At 47.9% G+C, this 18,057-nt stretch overlaps 1 protein-coding gene across 1 annotated transcript in view; it reads right to left on the reverse strand.

The window, feature by feature from the left end:
* pld5 (phospholipase D family member 5) overlaps window positions 1–14,532 on the reverse strand; it is a 210,718-nt gene extending 196,186 nt beyond the window's left edge. Inside the window, exon 1 of the mRNA XM_072512476.1 lies at window positions 14,170–14,532. Within this exon, the coding sequence (XP_072368577.1) occupies window positions 14,170–14,346 (177 nt within the window). The 5' untranslated portion in view covers window positions 14,347–14,532. The remainder of the gene's footprint in view (window positions 1–14,169) is intronic.
* Between the last annotated feature and the right edge of the window lie 3,525 nt (window positions 14,533–18,057).

Genomic DNA, 18,057 nt, shown 5'->3' on the forward strand with positions numbered 1-18,057 from the left:
AGCAAACTCCCGCAAACAGCAATGAGCTGCAAGGGTTTGTTTTCTCTTCAGAAGGAAGGGGGCAGAAGAGTTGGGGTTTTTGGAGATTTAAAGATTGCCGAAGTGAGCCCTGCTGGTGGAAGTTGGATCTGAAAGACTCAGGCTGAGTGGAATGACTTTCGAAGGATGCTGATAGTTTTGACCTCATGCAGCAGGGAGAGGTGAGTCTGCTGGAGAGTGGGGAGAAACACTGGACTTGTTCTTGTAATGCTACAAATCTGCCAGAAGTGCGGTGCACGGTTGTAAGACGTACCTCAATTGAGTCAGTTAGTTTCATAGATTTCATAGAATTTACAGTGCAGAAGGAGGCCAGTCGGCCCATCGAATCTGCACCGGCTCTTGGAAAGAGCACCCTATCCGAAGTCCACACCTCTACACTACCCCCATAACCCAGTAATCCCACCCAACACTAATGGCAATTTTGGACACTAAGGGCAATTTATCATGGCCAATCCACCTAACCAGCACATCTTTGGACTGTGGGAAGAAACCGGAGCACCCGGAGGAAACCCACGCACACACGGGGAGGATGTGCAGACTCCGCACAGACAGTGACCCAAGCCGGAATCGAACCTGGGACCCTGGAGCTGTGAAGCAATTGTGCTATCCACAAGGCTACCGTGCTGCCCTGTTAATGCAAAAGTATCTTTTCTATAGTTTGATGCATTAGTTTCCTATTAATTAACATTTGATCTATGTTAATTTTAGCTTGTTTGTTACAGTAAAAGTGGTAGAATGAAATCGCGTCCTTCGGTTATTTCCATTGGTTGTTTCGGAAATTAACTTTTTTTTTTTTAAACAAGGTTCTCGTTGTCTTCAGGGGTCATAACACGGTGTTTAAATTTGATTTAGCCGCTACCAACCCCTCTCCTCTACAACTCATTGCTATTTGTGGGAGTTTGCTATCTACATATTGACTGCCACGCTCCCCACATTACAACCACTGACTGCACCTCAAAAAGATGGCTGTCATTGGCTTTGAGATGATAATGATCATGAGAAGCACATCGTATAAAAGCAAGCTTTTTCACATCTAACAGCAACTGGAATGAGATTGTGGATTCCTGCATCAATCTCAAAACAGGGACAATCCATTCAGCTGCCTCTGCTGCTTCTACCCTTCCCCTTTACCCACTAATCTGAATCTCTCCCCTGCCTCCAAACACAAGCCTTCACTCCCCACCTCCTTTCTAGTCTCTCTCATCTACTTTCCTGAGCCCATTTAATCTATTAGAATTACTCCCTAATCCCTCGTATCCAACCCTGCTGGCTTCCCTTCTTGACTCGCATGTGAGCTGTCGCTGGAAATGGTTACCTTTCCTCAGGCACTGTTCTGAAACAGGCCCAACCTGCCCCCCATCCCGAGTATCAGTCGAGTGAACCTTCTCTGAACTGCTTCCAATGCATTTACATTTCGTTAGATCTCACGAGGCCGTTCGATCGGGCCGATAGTCTCAGACCCATTTCTCCCTCCCTCAAACTGAATGTTTGAATCATATTATGGTCGCTGCTACCTAGGGATGCCATCATGTTGAGATCATGCATTAATCCAATCATGTTGCACAATAATCAGGTCTGGTAAAGCTGATTGGCTGCTGGCTCTATAACATGCTGTTCCAAGAAACTAACTCCAAAACATTTTAAGAATAATAATCTTTCATTGTCACAAGTGTGAAGTTACTGTGAAAAGCCCCTAGTTGCCACATTCCGGCCCCTGTTCGGGTAAGCTGGTACGGGAATCGAACCCGTGCTGCTGGCTTTGTTCTGCATCACAAACCAGCTGTCTAGCCCACTGAGCTAAACCAGCCTTTTATGTATCCTCATCTGGGCTACCTTTGCCCATCTGACTTTTCCAGTCTCTATGTCGATTATATAAACCACATTTTCTATGACCATTGTATTGTCCATCCTTGTCCTTCTCAGACCCTTTCCAATATTTGACACAACTGACCACTTGATCCCATTCAATGCCTCTTCTCTGAATTCTGGTTGACTGGTACTGCAGTTGTTTGATTACATACTTGCCTATCTGTTTGTGACCAAAGAGTATCCAGCATTGGCTTCTTTCCCCATCACCTCAAGAACCAAGAGGACATATTGCTGGTCCCCTCCCTCCTTCATTTACATGCTCTCTCTTGGTGACATCATCTGCAAACACAGGGTCAACCTTCATGTTCACACAGATGCCAGCAGGTTCGACCCCTCCAGCTTCTTTCCCTTATCCAACATTGGAGCAGCAGTTTCTTCCAGCTAAACAGGTAAGGTAAAGCTGCCATAGTCCCAGCTGACCATAGGCTGCTTTCCTCTCCAAGGGGGGAGAGCTGACTCGTGGCGATTTAACCTGAGGATCACCACACCTCAGCCGAGGGGCAAGGTTGGGCCTTCATGAATAACCTCCAGCTAAGCAATGGAAAGACTAAAACCATCAGGGGAGATGGTGGTGTAGTGGTAATGTCACTGGACTAGTAGTTCAGAGACCCAGGCAGAATTGGCTGGGACAGCAGGTTCAAATCCCACCACAGCTGCTGGTGAAATTTAAAATTACCGTGGGGCAACACGGTAGCATTGTGGATAGCACAATTGCTTCACAGCTCCAGGGTCCCAGGTTCGATTCCGGCTTGGGTCACTGTCTGTGCGGAGTCTGCACATCCTCCCCGTGTGTGCGTGGGTTTCCTCTGGGTGCTCCGGTTTCCTCCCACAGTCCAAAGATGTGCAGGTTAGGTGGATTGGCCATGATAAATTGCCCTTAGTGTTGGGTGGGGTTACTGGGTTATGGGGATAGGGTGGAGGTGTTGACCTTGGGTAGGGTGCTCTTTCCAAGAGCCGGTGCAGACTCGATGGGCCGAATGGCCTCCTTCTGCACTGTAAATTCTATGATAAAAGCAATTAATAAAATCTGGAACTGAATTCTGACGATGAAACTTTCAACAATTGTTCCCTTTAGAGAGGAACATTTGCTGTCCTTCCAGGTCTGGCCGACATGGGACTCCAGACCTACAGCAATATAGTTGAGTCTTAACTGCCCTCAAGCCACTCAGTTCAAGGGCAAACGGAATGGGCAACAAAAGCTGACCGTGCAGGTGATGCCCGCATCCCATGAAAGAATAAAGGAAAACCTTCAAGCCCTTTCCAAATACACGGGGCTGGATTAGCACAGTGGGCTAAGCAGCTGGCTTGTAAAGCAGACCAAGACCAGCAGCCCGGGTTCAATTCCCGTACCAGCCTCCCCGAACAGGCGCCGGAATGTGGCAACTAGGGGCTTTTCACAGTAACTTCATTGAAGCCTACTTGTGACAATAAGCTATTATTATTATCTTCGGTTGAACAAGATTGTTCCCAGTTACTCCCTGCTACAGTAATTTCCAACCTCATATCTGTCCAAAACAAAGACCACCTGCTTCCACTTCAGCTTCAGTCCATGTGCTTCCCAAACCCTCATCCTTGACACGGTCACTGACAGACTTGAACTTTCCAATACTCCCATCATCAGCATCTCATCCTCGACCCTCAATGAACCAGCACACTCCAAATTCAGCAGCCTCTATCCTATTTCACATCAAGACCCACGTATCCATCATCTCCATCCTTCACTGATCCTCCAGTGTCTGAAATTTAAAATCTTCATTCTTCTTTTTAAACCACCCAAAGGTCTTACCTCTCCAGATTTGTTAAACCCCTCCTACAACCTGTCTACGCTCTCTCTATTCCTCTGGACTTTTGCACATGTCCTCCCTTTGCTCCTCCATTTGTGACCTTGCGTTCAACTACCTCGGCATGTTGGAAACCCCTCCACTCTAAACTCCTTAAAACTCACCTCTTTGACCACTTTTCTTTTTGCTCAGGATCCATTGTTCCCCTTTCACATTTGCAAAGTGCCTTAGAAAGCATTTTTTAAAAAATAACTTTAAAGGAATAAGTTATTAATCAGAATTTTCATTGTGTTTGCTTCCTTTCTATGGGTCTCCTCCAGGGTTGCCAACTGTGATTAAATGTATTCCTGGAGGTTTTGTCACATTAATTCATCCCCAAGCCCCAGCCATTAGTCAGCCAACACAATCTACCTTTGTGATGTATCACCTTCCTACACCAATGGAAAGAAACTTCTTCCATCCATCCTCCTGTGTCTGCGTGTGTGTGTGGTTCTAGTTTTTCCTACAAGTGGAAACATCCTATCCATCTCCACTCTATCCAGGCCTCGCAGTATCCTATAAGTTTCAATAAGATCCCCCCTCATCCTTCTAAACTCCAACAAGTACAGACCCAGAGTTCCCAACAGTTCGTCATACAACAAAATCTTCATTCCAGGGATCATTCTTGTGAACTTCCTCTGGACCCTTTCCAAAGCCAGCGCATCCTTTCTTAGATACGGGGCCCAAAACTGCTCACAATACTCCAAATGTGGTCTGACCAGAACCTTATACAGCCTTAGAAGTACATACCTAATCTTGTATTCTAGCCCTCTCGACATGAATGCTAACATTGCATTTGCGTTCCTAACTGCTGACTGAATTTGCACGTTAACCTTTTTAAAAAATATATATATTTTATTGAAAATTTTTCCCCAAACAACAATTTTTTCCCTCTTACAAAGCAAACGTAACAGTAAAGAAATTTTTAACAATACACAAATAACTAAACCCCATAATCTTTTGACATAAACTAAACTAAAACCCCCACGCCCCCCCCCCCGGGTTGCTGCTGCTGGTCATCTGTCTTCCCTCTAACGTTCCCCTAGGTAGTCGAGAAATGGCTGCCACCGCCTGGTGAACCCTTGAGCCGATCCTCTCAGGGCAAACTTTATCTGCTCCAGTTTAATGAACCCCGCCATATCGTTTACCCAGGCCTCCAGTCCGGGGGGTTTCGCCTCCTTCCACATGAGTAGGATCCTACGCCGGGCTACTAGGGACGCAAAGGCCACAACGTCGGCCTCTTTCGCCTCCTGCACTCCCGGCTCAACCGCAACTCCAAATAGAGCTAGCCCCCAGCCTGGTTTGACCCGGGCCTTCACCACCTTCGAAATCACTCCTGTCACTCCCTTCCAATACCCCTCCAGTGCCGCGCACGCCCAAAACATATGTGCGTGGTTTGCCGGGCTCCCGCCGCACCTCCCACATTTGTCCTCCACTCCAAAGAACCTGCTCAATCTTGCTCCCGTTATGTGTGCTCTATGTAGTACCTTAAATTGAATCAGGCTAAGCCTGGCGCATGAGGAAGAGGAATTTACCCTGCTTAGGGCATCAGCCCACACACCCTCCTCTATCTCCTCCCCTAGTTCTTCTTCCCACTTTCCTTTTAGCTCGCCCACTAACTCCTCCCCCTCTTCCCTCATCTCTCGGTATATCTCTGACACCTTGCCCTCTCCGACCCACACCCCTGAAAGCACTCTGTCCTGAGTCCCCTGTGTCGGGAGCAGCAGAAATTCCCTCACCTGTTGTCTAGTAAACGCCCTCACCTGCATATATCTCAGGAAGTTTCCCCGGGGCAGCTTATACTTTTCCTCCAATGCTCCCAAGCTCGCAAAAGTCCCATCTATAAATAAATCTCCCACCCTCCTAATTCCCAACTGGTGCCAGCTCTGAAATCCTCCATCCATTCTTCCTGGGGCGAACCTATGGTTGTTCCTAATTGGGGACCCCACCAGGGCACCCCGCACCCCTCTCTGCCGCCTCCACTGTCCCCAGATATTCAATGTTGCCGCCACCACAGGGTTCGTGGTAAACTTTTTTGGCGAGAACGGTAGCGGCGCCGTCACCAGCGCCTCTAAACTCGTCCCTTTACAGGACTTTCTCTCCAGTCTTTTCTACGCCGCTCCTTCACCCTCCATCATCCATTTACGTATCATTGCCACATTGGCGGCCCAATAGTAATCACCCAAGTTCGGTAGTGCCAATCCTCCTCTGTCCCTGCTACGCTGAAGGAACCCCCTCCTTACTCTCGGAACTTTCCCTGCCCACACGAAGCTCGTGGTGCTCCTGTCTATTTTATTAAAAAAGGTCTTGGTGATTAGTATAGGGAGACATTGAAATATAAATAAGAACCTCGGGAGGACCATCATCTTAATTGCCTGCACCCTGCCCGCCAGCGACAGAGGCTGCATGTCCCACCTCTTGAAGTCCTCCTCCATTTGTTCTACCAGCCATGTCAGATTAAGTCTGTGCAAGGTTCCCCAGCTCCTAGCGATCTGAATCCCCAGGTATCGGAAGTTTCTTTCCACTTTCCTTAGAGGCAGGCCTTCTATCTCTCTACTCTGGTCCCCTGGATGTATCACAAATAATTCACTCTTCCCCATGTTTAGCCTATACTCCGAGAAATCCCCAAACTCCCTCAACATTCGCATAACCTCTATCATCCCCCCCGCTGGGTCCGACACGTATAACAATAGGTCATCTGCGTATAGCGAGACTCGGTGTTCTTCTCCCCCTTTAATCACCCCTCTCCATTGCCTGGAGTCTCTCAACGCCATGGCCAGAGGTTCAATTGCCAACGCGAACAACAATGGAGACAGCGGGCATTCCTGTCTTGTTCCCCTATATAGTCGGAAATACTCCGATCTTTGTCGACCCGTAACTACACTTGCCGTTGGAGCCCCATAAAGAAGTTTGACCCAGCTAATAAACCCGTTCCCGAACCCAAACCTCCTTAACACTTCCCATAAATACTCCCATTCCACCCTATCAAATGCCTTCTCTGCATCCATTGCCGCCACTATCTCTGCCTCCCCCTCCCCTGGGGGCATCATTATCCCCCCTAATAGTCGTCGCACGTTAACATTCAGTTGTCTCCCTTTTACGAACCCAGTCTGGTCTTCGTGCACCACCCCCGGGACACAGTCCTCTATCCTCGATGCCAGTACCTTTGCCAGCAATTTGGCGTCCACATTCAATAATGAAATAGGTCTATAGGACCCGCACTGCAACGGATCTTTATCCCTCTTCAAAATTAGCGATTTTGTCGCCTCCGACATTGTCGGGGGTAGAGTCCCCCCTTCCCTGGCCTCATTGAACGTCCTCACCATCAACGGGGCCAACAAGTCCACATATTTTCTGTAAAATTCCACCGGGAACCCGTCTGGTCCCGGAGCCTTCCCTGCTTGCATGCTTCCCAGTCCCTTAATAACCTCGTCCACCCTAATCGGTGCCCCCAGGCCTACCACCTCCTGCTCCTCCACTTTTGGGAACCTCAATTGATCCAGGAACTGCCGCATCCCCTCCTCTCACTCTGGGGGTTGAGACCTATACAGTTCCTCATAGAAGGTCTTGAACACCTAATTTATCTTTCCTGCTCTTCGCACCGTGTCTCCCTTTTCGTCTCTAATTCCTCCTATCTCCCTCGCTGCTGTCCTCTTTCGCAATTGATGAGCCAGCAGGCGACTAGCCTTTTCCCCATATTCATACCTCCTCCCCTGTGCCTTCCTCCACAGCACCTCCGCCTTTCTGGTGGTCAGAAGGTCAAACTCCGTCTGGAGTTGTCTCCTCTCCCTGTACAGTCCCTCCTCCGGGGTCTCTGCAAATTCCCTATCCACCCTTAAAATCTCCCCCAGTAATCTTTCCCTTTCCTTGGCCTCTGTTTTCCTTTTATGGGCCCCAATGGAGATCAGCTCTCCTTTGACCACCGCTTTTAGTGCTTCCCATACCACTCCCACAGGGACCTCGCCGTCGTCATTGACCTCCAGGTATCTCTCAATACACCCCCGCACTCTTGCACACACTCCCTGATCCGCCATCAATCCCACATCTAATCGCCAGAGTGCTCTCTGCTCCCTTTCCTCTCCTAATTCCAGGTCCACCCAATGTGGGGCATGGTCCGAAACCGCTATGGCTGAATACTCAGCTTCTTCCACCCTAGAGATCAACGACCTTCCCAAAACAAAAAAATCTATCCGGGAGTACACTTTATGGACATGGAAGAAGGAGAACTCCCTAGCCCTAGGTCTAAGAAATCGCCATGGATCCACTCCCCCCATTTGGTCCATAAACCCCTTAAGCACCTTGGCCGCTGCCGGCCTTCTTCCGGTCCTTGAGCTGGATCTATCTAGCCCCGGGTCCAGCACAGTATTAAAGTCCCCTCCTAAAATCAAGTTTCCTACCTCCAGGTCCGGTATACGCCCCAGCATCCGTCTCATAAATCCCGCATCGTCCCAGTTCGGGGCATATACATTAACCAACACGACCTCCATTCCCTCCAGCCTGCCACTCACCATTACATATCTACCTCCGCTATCTGCTACGATGTTCTTTGCTTCAAATGCTACCCGTTTCCCCACCAAAATGGCCACCCCTCTGTTCTTTGCGTCTAGTCCTGAGTGGAACACCTGTCCCACCCATCCTTTCCTTAACCTAACTTGGTCCGCCACCTTTAGGTGCGTCTCTTGGAGCATAACCACGTCTGCCCTTAGTCCTTTCAAATGCGCAAGCACTCGGGCCCTTTTTATTGGTCCGTTCAGGCCTCTCACGTTCCACGTGATCAGCCTCACTAGGGGGCTACCTGCCCCCCTCCCGTGTCGACTAGCCATTACCTTCTCTAGGCCAGTCCCATATTCCGCCTCCGCACTCCCACTCGCTCCCCCAGCGTCGCATTCCATCCCCGTCCACCCACTCTTTAGCCATTTCCTTTTGGATTTCCGCAGCAGCAACCCAGTTGTCCTCCCCGCCCCCCCCCCCCCCCCGCTAGATCTCTTTCTAGCGTGATTGCTCCCCCCATATTACTTCCGTAAGTCAGCTGACTTCAACTGACCCCGGCTACTCCTGCTCACTCCTCGACCCCCCCCCCCCCATGTGGGGAACTCCCATCCGCCTTGCGCCTGTCTTCCCGCCATATTCTTTCTGGCGCGGGAACATCCCTTTACCTGACCTGCCTCTTGTGGCGCAGCTCCCTTTCACCTCCCCCTCCCCTTCCTCATTCTCCATCTATGTCCCGTCTTTCCCCCCTCACCGGCGCCCACATTTCCCAATGTCTCCCCCCTTCCCAATTTACTTCTCAATTAACTTCAACCATAACATTAACAATAACATTTCCTGCAGCATCAGTCCCTCAGTTCCGATCCAATTTCTCCTCTTTGATAAAGGTCCATGCTTCCTCCGCCGTCTCGAAATAATGGTGTCTCTCCTGATACGTGACCCATAGTCTTGCCGGCTGCAGCATCCCGAACTTCACCTTTTTATACAACACCTCCTTGGCTCGGTTAAAGCTCGCCCTCCTTCTCGCCACCTCCGCACTCCAATCCTGGTACACCCGTACCACTGCATTCTCCCATCTGCTACTCCGCACCTTTTTAGCCCATCTCAGGACCTCTTCTCTATCCTTAAGGCGGTGAAATCGCACGATTATCGCCCTGGGTGGTTCTCCCGCTTTTGGTCTTCTCGCCGGGATCCGATGTGCCCACTCCACCTCCAAGGGGCCCGTAGGGGCCTCAGCACCCATCAGTGAGCTCAGCATCGTACTTGCATAAGCTCCACAGTCCACTCCTTCCACACCCTCAGGGAGACCCAGTATCCGAAGGTTCTTCCTTCGCGCTCCGTTTTCTAGGGCCTCGATCCTTTCAGTACACTTTTTATGAAGTGCCTCGTGCGTCTGTGTCTGTGCCAGGCCCGGGATCTCGTCCTCATTATCCGTCACCTTCTGCTCCACCACGCAGAGCTCTGTCTCCTGGGTCTTTTGTGTCTCCTTGAGCCCCTCAATTGGCTGTAGCATCGGGGTCAGCACCTCCCTCTTCAGCAGCTCCACGCACCGTCTCAAAAATTCATCCTGCTTGGGCCCCCATGTCGCCTGCGCTTTCTCCGCCGCCATCTTGTGCTTCTCCCTTTCTGTCTCTTTGGTCGACGATTCCTCGCGCTGCAGCCGCCGCCGCCGTTTTTTTCCTCCTTCGTTGGGGGGGGGGGGGGGACTCCCTTCTCACTCACCCCACACCGGGTTGCGTCGCCCAAAAATTTCCCGTTGGGGCTCTTAAAAGAGCCCGAAGGTCCATCGGAGCTGGAGCCGCCGAAACGTACGGCTAGCAAGGCATCACCGCAACCGGAAGTGTTGCACGTTAATCTTAAGAGAATGTTGATCAATGACGCCCAAGCCCTTTCTGCTTCTGATTTCCTAAGCATTTCCCCATTTAGAAAATAGTCTATGCCTCCATTCCTACCTCCAAAGTGCATAATATAGATACATAGAAGATAGGAGCAGGAGGAGGCCTTTTGGCCCCTCGTGTCAGCTCCGCCATTCATCACGATCAAGGCTGATCGTCCAACTCAATAGCCGAATCCTGCTTTCTCCCCATAGCCTCTGATCCCATTCTCCCCAAGTGCTATATATAGCAGCCTCTTGAATATATTCAATGACTTAGCATCAACTACTTCCTGTGGTAATTAATTCCACAGGCTCACCACTCTTTGGGTGAAGAAATGTTTCCTTATCTCTGTCCGAAATGGTTTACCCTGAATCCTCAGACTGTGACCTCTGGTACTGGACACACCCATCATTGGGAACATCTTCCCTGCATCTACCCTGTCTAGTCCCGTTAAAATTTTATAAGTCTCTACGAGATCCCCCCTCATTCTTCTGAACTCCAGCGAGAACAATCCAAACCTAGTCAATCTCTCCTCATAGGACAGTCCTGCCATCCCTGGAATCAGTCTGGTAAACCTTCACTGCACTCCCTCGAGAACAAGAACATCCTTCCTCAGAGAAGGAAGTCAAAACTGCACACAATACTCCAAGTGTGGCCTCACCAAGGCCCTGTACAATTGCAGCAACATATCCCTGCTTCTATACTCGAAACCTCTTGCAATGAAGGTCAACATACCATTAGCCTTCTTTACCGCCTGCTGCACCTGCATACTTACCTTCAGCGACTGGTGCACAAGGACACCCAGGTCCCGCTGCACACTCCCCACTCCCAATTTACAACCATTCAGGTAGTGATCTGCCTTCTTGTTTTTGCTTCCAAAGTGAATAACCTCGCACTTATCCAAATTATATTGCATCTGCCATTGAGTTGCCCACTCACCCAATCTGTCCAGATCTTGCTTAGGATCCCTGCATCCTTGTCACAGTTCACCCTCCCACCCCACTTGGTATCATCTGCAAACTTTGAGATGTTACATTTTGCTCCCTCATCCAAATCATTAATATATATTGTGAATAGCTGGGGTCCCAGCACCGATCCCTGTGGTACCCCACTGGTTACTGTCTGCCAATTTGAAAAGGAGCCATTAATCCCTACTCTTTGTTTCCTCTCTGCCAACCAGTTTTCTATCCACCTCAATACATTTCCCCCAATCCCATGCGCTTTAATTTTGCACAATAATCCAGGACTTTGTCAAGTGCCTTCTGAAAGTCCAAATATACCACATCGACTGGCTCCCCCTTGTCAACTGTACTGGTTACATCTTCAAAGAATTCCAACTGATTTGTCAAGCATGATTTTCCCTTCATAAATCCATGCTGACTCTGATTGATCCTGCCACTGCTTTCTAAATGTTCCACTATAAAGTCCTTGATAATGGATTCATGAATTTTCCCCACTACTGATAGGCCTATTGGTCTATAATTTCCTGCTTTCTCTCTACCTCCCTGTTTGAATATTGGAGTGACGCGAATTACTCTCCAATCTGCAGGGACAGTTCCAGAGTCTATAGAATCCCGGAAGATGACCACCAATGCATCCACTATTTCCAGAGCCACCTCCTTAAGCACTCTGGGATGCAGATTCTCAGGCCCCAGGGATTTATCCATCTTCAATCCCAGCACCATTTCTCTGTTAATGTTGATCTCCCTCAGTTCTTCCCTCTCACTAAACCTTTCATTCTCCAATATTTCTGGTATCTGATTTGTGTCCTCTTTTGTGAAGACAGAACCAAAGTAGGTATTCAATTGCTCAGCCATTTCTTTGTCCCTTATTATGCATTCCCCTGTTTCTGTCTGCAGTGGGCCTACATTTCTCTTTACCAATCTCTTTCTCTTCACATATCTATTGAAATTCTTAGTGTCAGTCTTTATGTTCCCTGCAAGCTTCCTTTCGTACTGTACTTTCCCCTTCTTAATCACTCCCTTTGTCCTTTTTTGCTGAATTCTAAACTGATCCCAATCCTCAGACCTATTCTTCATCTGGCCAATCTGTGTGAACATAGAACAAACATAGAACATACAGTGCAGAAGGAGGCCATTCGGCCCATCGAGTCTGCACCGACCCACTTAAGCCCTCACTTCCACCCTATCTCTGTAACTCAATAACCCCTCCTAACCTTTTTTTGATAACTCAGGGCAATTTATCATGGCCAATCCACCTAACCTGCACATCTTTGGACTGTGGGAGGAAACCGGAGCACCCTGAGGAAACCCACGCAGACACGGGGAGAACGTGCAGACTCCGCACAGACAGTGACCCAGCGGGGAATCGAACCTGGGACCTTGGTGCTGTGAAGCCACAGTGCTATCCACTTATGCTACTGTGCTTCTTCCTTGGATCGGATACTATGTCTAATTTCCTTTGTAAGCTATGGATTGGCCCTCCTACCCATTTTGCTTTTGTTCCAGACAGGAATGAATAGTTGCTCACACATTTCCACATTGTATTCTATCTGCCACTTCTTTGCCCGCTCTCCTAGCCTTTCCAAGTCCTTCTGCAGTCCGCCATGTATCCTCAATACTATCTGTCATTCTGCATATCTTTGTATCATCTTAAGACGGGGATAGATAGGTTCTTGATTAATATGGGGATCAGGGATTACGGGGAAAAGGCAAGAGAATGGGGATGAGAAACAATCAGCCAAGATTGAGTGGCAGAGCAGAGTCGATGGGCCAAATGGTAAATTCTGCTCCTATGTCTTTGGTCTTGGGAAATGAGTCTTTTTGCTTTCCTAATCGGATGATGCTCGAATGTCAGCCAATGCCCCCCCCTTCAATATGTTTACATCTGTTGAAGAGAAACATTCAAACATTCAACCATCTTTTTTAATGTCCCGATGATTTTTTCCCCAGAGTGGCACACAGCTGTGTCCTGGAGATAGATCTTCAATTGCCCGAGACTCCAGACCAACTCTGGAGGGTTGACAACTCAGGTCTCCTCAGATGGGTGACCTTCGCCAGAGGCTGGAGGACAGAAGCGACCAAAGTGTGACTCAAGTCTGTGATTTTCGCCCGTTCCTCTGGGAAACATGCATCCCGAAGCTCGCTCTGGGCAAGAGTGGGAACTATGTGCACGGGGAAATCAAAGGCACAGATTCAAGGGCCATTTATGTGGTGTGGAATTGGGGACATTTAAAGCAGATGATTAGCCAAGTGCAACAAACAGGATAGTTACTTAATCCAACTGGACGATGGAGTAGCTAGCTGGCTTGAACTTCATTGAGTCACAGCCAGTGAATGGCATGCCAAGAGAGTAAAATCTAGTGTATCGGAAAGTCATGCTTGTACCTGATACTTACTAATGTAATTAGTGGACACTTACATTCAAATAAGTCACCAAATGTGCCACCGATCAATATTTTGGATGAATTTACCTCCCACTCACTCCAAGTCAGCATGAGCTAATATTTACAAGTTAAAAGTTCACTTCCATCAGTTTGTCATCTGAACACCTACCCCACCCACTCCCCCATCCCTGGCCTTCACTTACCCCACAAGAAATCTGGTATCATCAACCCACTGCACACTTCCCCATTTATCTTAGGAACTTGCAGGGACTACATTGGCTAAGGATTGTTTCTCTGTGTTTTAAAGCAGGGCTCTGCGCTGGCTTGTTAGACGGGGAATCCTTCACTCGACGCCTCATTCTCTAAACACACTCCAGTCTCCAACAGCAACCAGAAACCTCCTTCTCTCTCTGGCTACTGATATGAAGCCATGTTAAAAAAGTTAATTTCACAAGTAACTGCAGTTCAGAGGCTGCGTCCCCTGGATATATTTAGGCACAACTTCAAGTAAAAACAAAGGGAATTTATGACTTTGCAGTCCCTTAAATACATATATTTTATTATAATTTATTGTACTTCCAGAACATGCACAGAAATGGCAAATTATTTAAAGCATTTAAATTATGTATCAAATGTTTCATGCTTCAACCCAGCAGGGGCCCCCACCCTCTATATTACCTCTGCAATTCTCCTCTTTGTCCTGATACAGAAATAAAAACAAATGGCTTACATGCTCGCTTTTCCCCCTGTTATTGAGATAGACTGACACAGTGTAGTCCTTCTTCTTGGCGGCACTGTACAAGTTGGGAGCCCCTCGAGCAGGGCTCTGAGTCGCCTCCCTCGGTCCTGTTTTCAGTTTGAGCTGATCGTAGGGTTCCTCGGGCAGCCGGTCGTGCTTAACTTCCATGTTCGTTGCTTCTGTTTAAAAAAAATCCCAATCAGTGATTTCTTTCTGAGCGTTCACATTTGGGGAAGGCGAGGCGAGAGAGAGAGGGAGGGATGGGGCACTGGACGCGGTTCAGCTGACAACTCAGGTACTCCTGCTGCTGCTGCTGTTACTGCAGCTCATGCTAGTTGAGTGCAGCAGCAGCGATCGAAGAACCAAGTACAGCCCTTGTGGGAGGGGCACACGTTTTGTGTGCGTGTGGTGCAGTGAGCTGCAGGAGGAACGGGGTTGGGAGGGAAAGAGACACACACACACACATCACCCAGCCTGTGTGCCTGAAGGGAGCGGTGTGCTGAAATTAAGGTGTCAAATGAGCAGCTCTGGTCCTGCTATTCGGTACCAACTAGGATGTGCTTACGGATAACTCCCTTCAAAGCAACATCCTCACAAGAGTTATTGGGTTATCCATCGAGTGACAATTATTTCAAAAATAAAACAAGTAAGGAAATGAAATGAAAATCGCTTATTGTCACAGGCAGGTTTCAAATGAAGTTACGTGGAAAGCCCCTAGTCGCCACATTCCCGCGCCTGTTCGGGGAGGCTGGTACGGGAATTGAACCCGCGCTCCCGGCCGGTCCGGGAGATTGACTGTGATGCAGGCAGGCTCCAGAAATGTTCATAAAGATGCAAGTTGTCTGAAATGGCAGGAAGAACACGTTCTGTCGAATGCTACAACCCAGACCCAGTGTATGGCATAACATTGGAGAAACAGATTTAACCAGGGATTCCCGCCAGCATGTCCCACCAACTCACACATTCATACGCAGTGGCATTGCTTGAAGCATTTTTATTTTTGAGTCACACAGGGGTATTTGATTAAATTTTGAAATCATTTTTTAAATCTTTTACTCGGTTGGCTGAGAGTAGACAAACTGCCACTTGTGTACTTAACTCTCATCACAGGTGACGTAAAGCAGGAAATGCTGGAAATATTCAACAGCTCTGGTAACACCTATGGAGAGAGGAAGAAAGGGGACATTTCAGGTTGCTGACTCTTTGACTGAGTTTCACGCTTCACAGCCACTGCCAGGTCGGCTGAGTATTGGCGGCGTTGATTTTCTGTTTCCAGCATTTTGATTTTGTGTCAGTCACAGATGACACCCTCTCCAACTTGCGTCATCTCTCCCCATCCTCCTCAACTTCCCTCAGCCTTTGGAACAATTGGTCACATCATCCTCCACCACCGTCTCTGCCCTGTTATTTTGTACAGTGGAGTTGCTCTTCTTTAAGTTTACTCATGACTATCCAATCATTGGCAGAACCCATCTCCAGCATTTGCTTCACTTCCCGCCTCCTCGGCATTATCTCTGGGGTCCCTGGAGCACCTACCAATGCTCCCCCTCTCTCATTCACATGCAGGCCGTTGCCACATGGATCAGCTTACATGCACACTCCAGCTCTGGTTCTCCACCACTCCTCCCAATGCCTCCACTGATTCTGTAGCATGAGGCTTATTGGTTGGCACCCAACCTGCGATGATAGCCACAGTTTCAAACTTTGTCACAGTCACCTCAATTTCCCACTTTCAAACTCTATTTCCCCATTGACTTGAAGCCAATATAAAAAAAAATTATATCCCTTGAGTGTTATTTTGAACATACGCCATCTCAAAACTTTGAGTAAAAATACCTGAACCTCCTCACTGGCCTACTCAATTAACAAAAGGAAAATGAATGGTTGCAGAAGCAATAATGAGACACAGACATTTCATCTCTTATGAAATCAACCCATAATGTCATTTGGAAACTTAATGCAAACCCTCGTTTTACTATTACATTGATATTGGCAGATGGGTTTGGAATAAAGGCTTCAATTTATCATGACCACAAGATGTCTCAAAGCACTTTGCAGCCATATTAAGTACTTTGGAAATGTAGTCTGTTTTGATCCTTAGCCAGACCCTCCCCCCAGGTTGTTGGAAGGATGCAGTTAGGGACCAATAATGCTTTGTTTAAAGTAGACACGTGCTCAGTGAAGAAAGCCCCAAGATTCCAAGGGTTTTGAACAATCAAAAATAAACTTTATCATGCAAAGTCATAAAGATAAAACAATTTATAGTATCTATCATAAACTCTCATCTACTCAAACATTCAGTGTTAATATGAAGTTCATGTGAATTATTAAGCCAACTGTAGTTGAACACACCACACTGCACAATAAATGGCCGATGCGACCAAGACAGAGTCCATGTATTTCTCAACAACCCACTGACATTTTAAAAAATTTGTTCATGGGACATGGGCATTGCAGGCTGTGTCAGCATTTATTGCCCATCTCTAATTGCCCTTCAGGGGTAGTTAAGAGTCAACCACATTGTTGTGGGTCTGGAGTCACATGCAGGCCAGACCAGGTAAGGACATCAGATTTTCTTCACTAAAGGACATTAGTGAACCAGGTGGGTTTTTACAACAATCAATGGTTTCATGGTCATCATTAGGCTTTTAATTCCAGATTTTTATTGAATTCAAATTTCACCATCTGCAGTGGCGGGATTTGAACCTGGGTCCCCAGCGCATTGCTCTGGGTCTCTGGTTTACTAGTCCAGTGACAATACTGCCTCCCCTCTGTGAGTCAACCAATCTTACTGAACCTCTGCCTCTCTCATGAGGGATTCCAGTTTTCACATTTGAAGATCTAACATTGGAATTCTCACCGACGGTCACTCCAACTCGGATGGCATCAATGACAGCCCATCTCGCAGAGTCTCAATTTTGTCTCCCAAAATTCTGTTCCCCTGGATTTCTCAAACACCAACCCTCAAGCACAATTCCAGCTCTTCAGCTACATTGAACAGAACACAAATACTTCAAAGGGGCACCATTGCCTCAGAAGACCTACAGCATGGAGTCACCAACCTTTGGCTGATTTCCTGGATCTTCAGGGCTTCTTCAGAGCCCTCTTCACTTAAGCTCTACTACCTGCAACCCTTTTCTTACTTGGAGACATTTTTCTCTGCTCCTCTCTTTTTAACTTAACTGGGACATTTCCCGGTCCCTATCCCCTCTCTGGGATTATTCTTTTGGTACCTCACTCTGTCCTCTTTCCCTTTGGGACTGCTCTCTGTCCCTTCTCCCTTTGGGATCTCTCACTGTCCCCTCTCTCTTGTCCCTGCCTTGGCTACCTCTTGTAGACGGCACTCTGCCCCGATCGCATGACCACTTCCTTATGCACAAGCACACAGGGCTTATAAATAAATGTAAACGTGTTGATCCGCATATGTGTAGCCTGCTCTCAGTCTGTACATGCACAATGGGTCTGAGGTCTGTCCAGAGTTGAAGTTCCTGACCTCCGGACTCTCCAATGTGGTAAATTTGGGTTTCATAACAGGCCACTTATAGTGGAAGATATATTGTGCACAGCAAGGACCCACAAACAGCAATGGGTTAACGGCATGACAATCTGACATTTAGTGACATTGACCAAGGGATGAACATTGGGCACAACACTGGGCGAACTGCCCTGCTTTTCTTTGAAACAGAGCCATGGGATCTTTTGCATCCACCTGAAAGGGAAGACATATCTCATCCAAAAGCAACAACTCCAACAGTGCAGCATGCTTTCAGTATTGCACTGGTGAGTCATCATAAATCTTGTGCTCAAACATCTGGGGTGGTTATCACAACTTTCTGACTCAAGAGGCTCAGGTGGTAGTGGCTAAGCCACGGCTGTCAC

The sequence above is a fragment of the Scyliorhinus torazame genome, chromosome 1 (genome assembly GCF_047496885.1).
Source record: "Scyliorhinus torazame isolate Kashiwa2021f chromosome 1, sScyTor2.1, whole genome shotgun sequence".
Taxonomy (NCBI): Eukaryota; Metazoa; Chordata; class Chondrichthyes; order Carcharhiniformes; family Scyliorhinidae; genus Scyliorhinus; species Scyliorhinus torazame.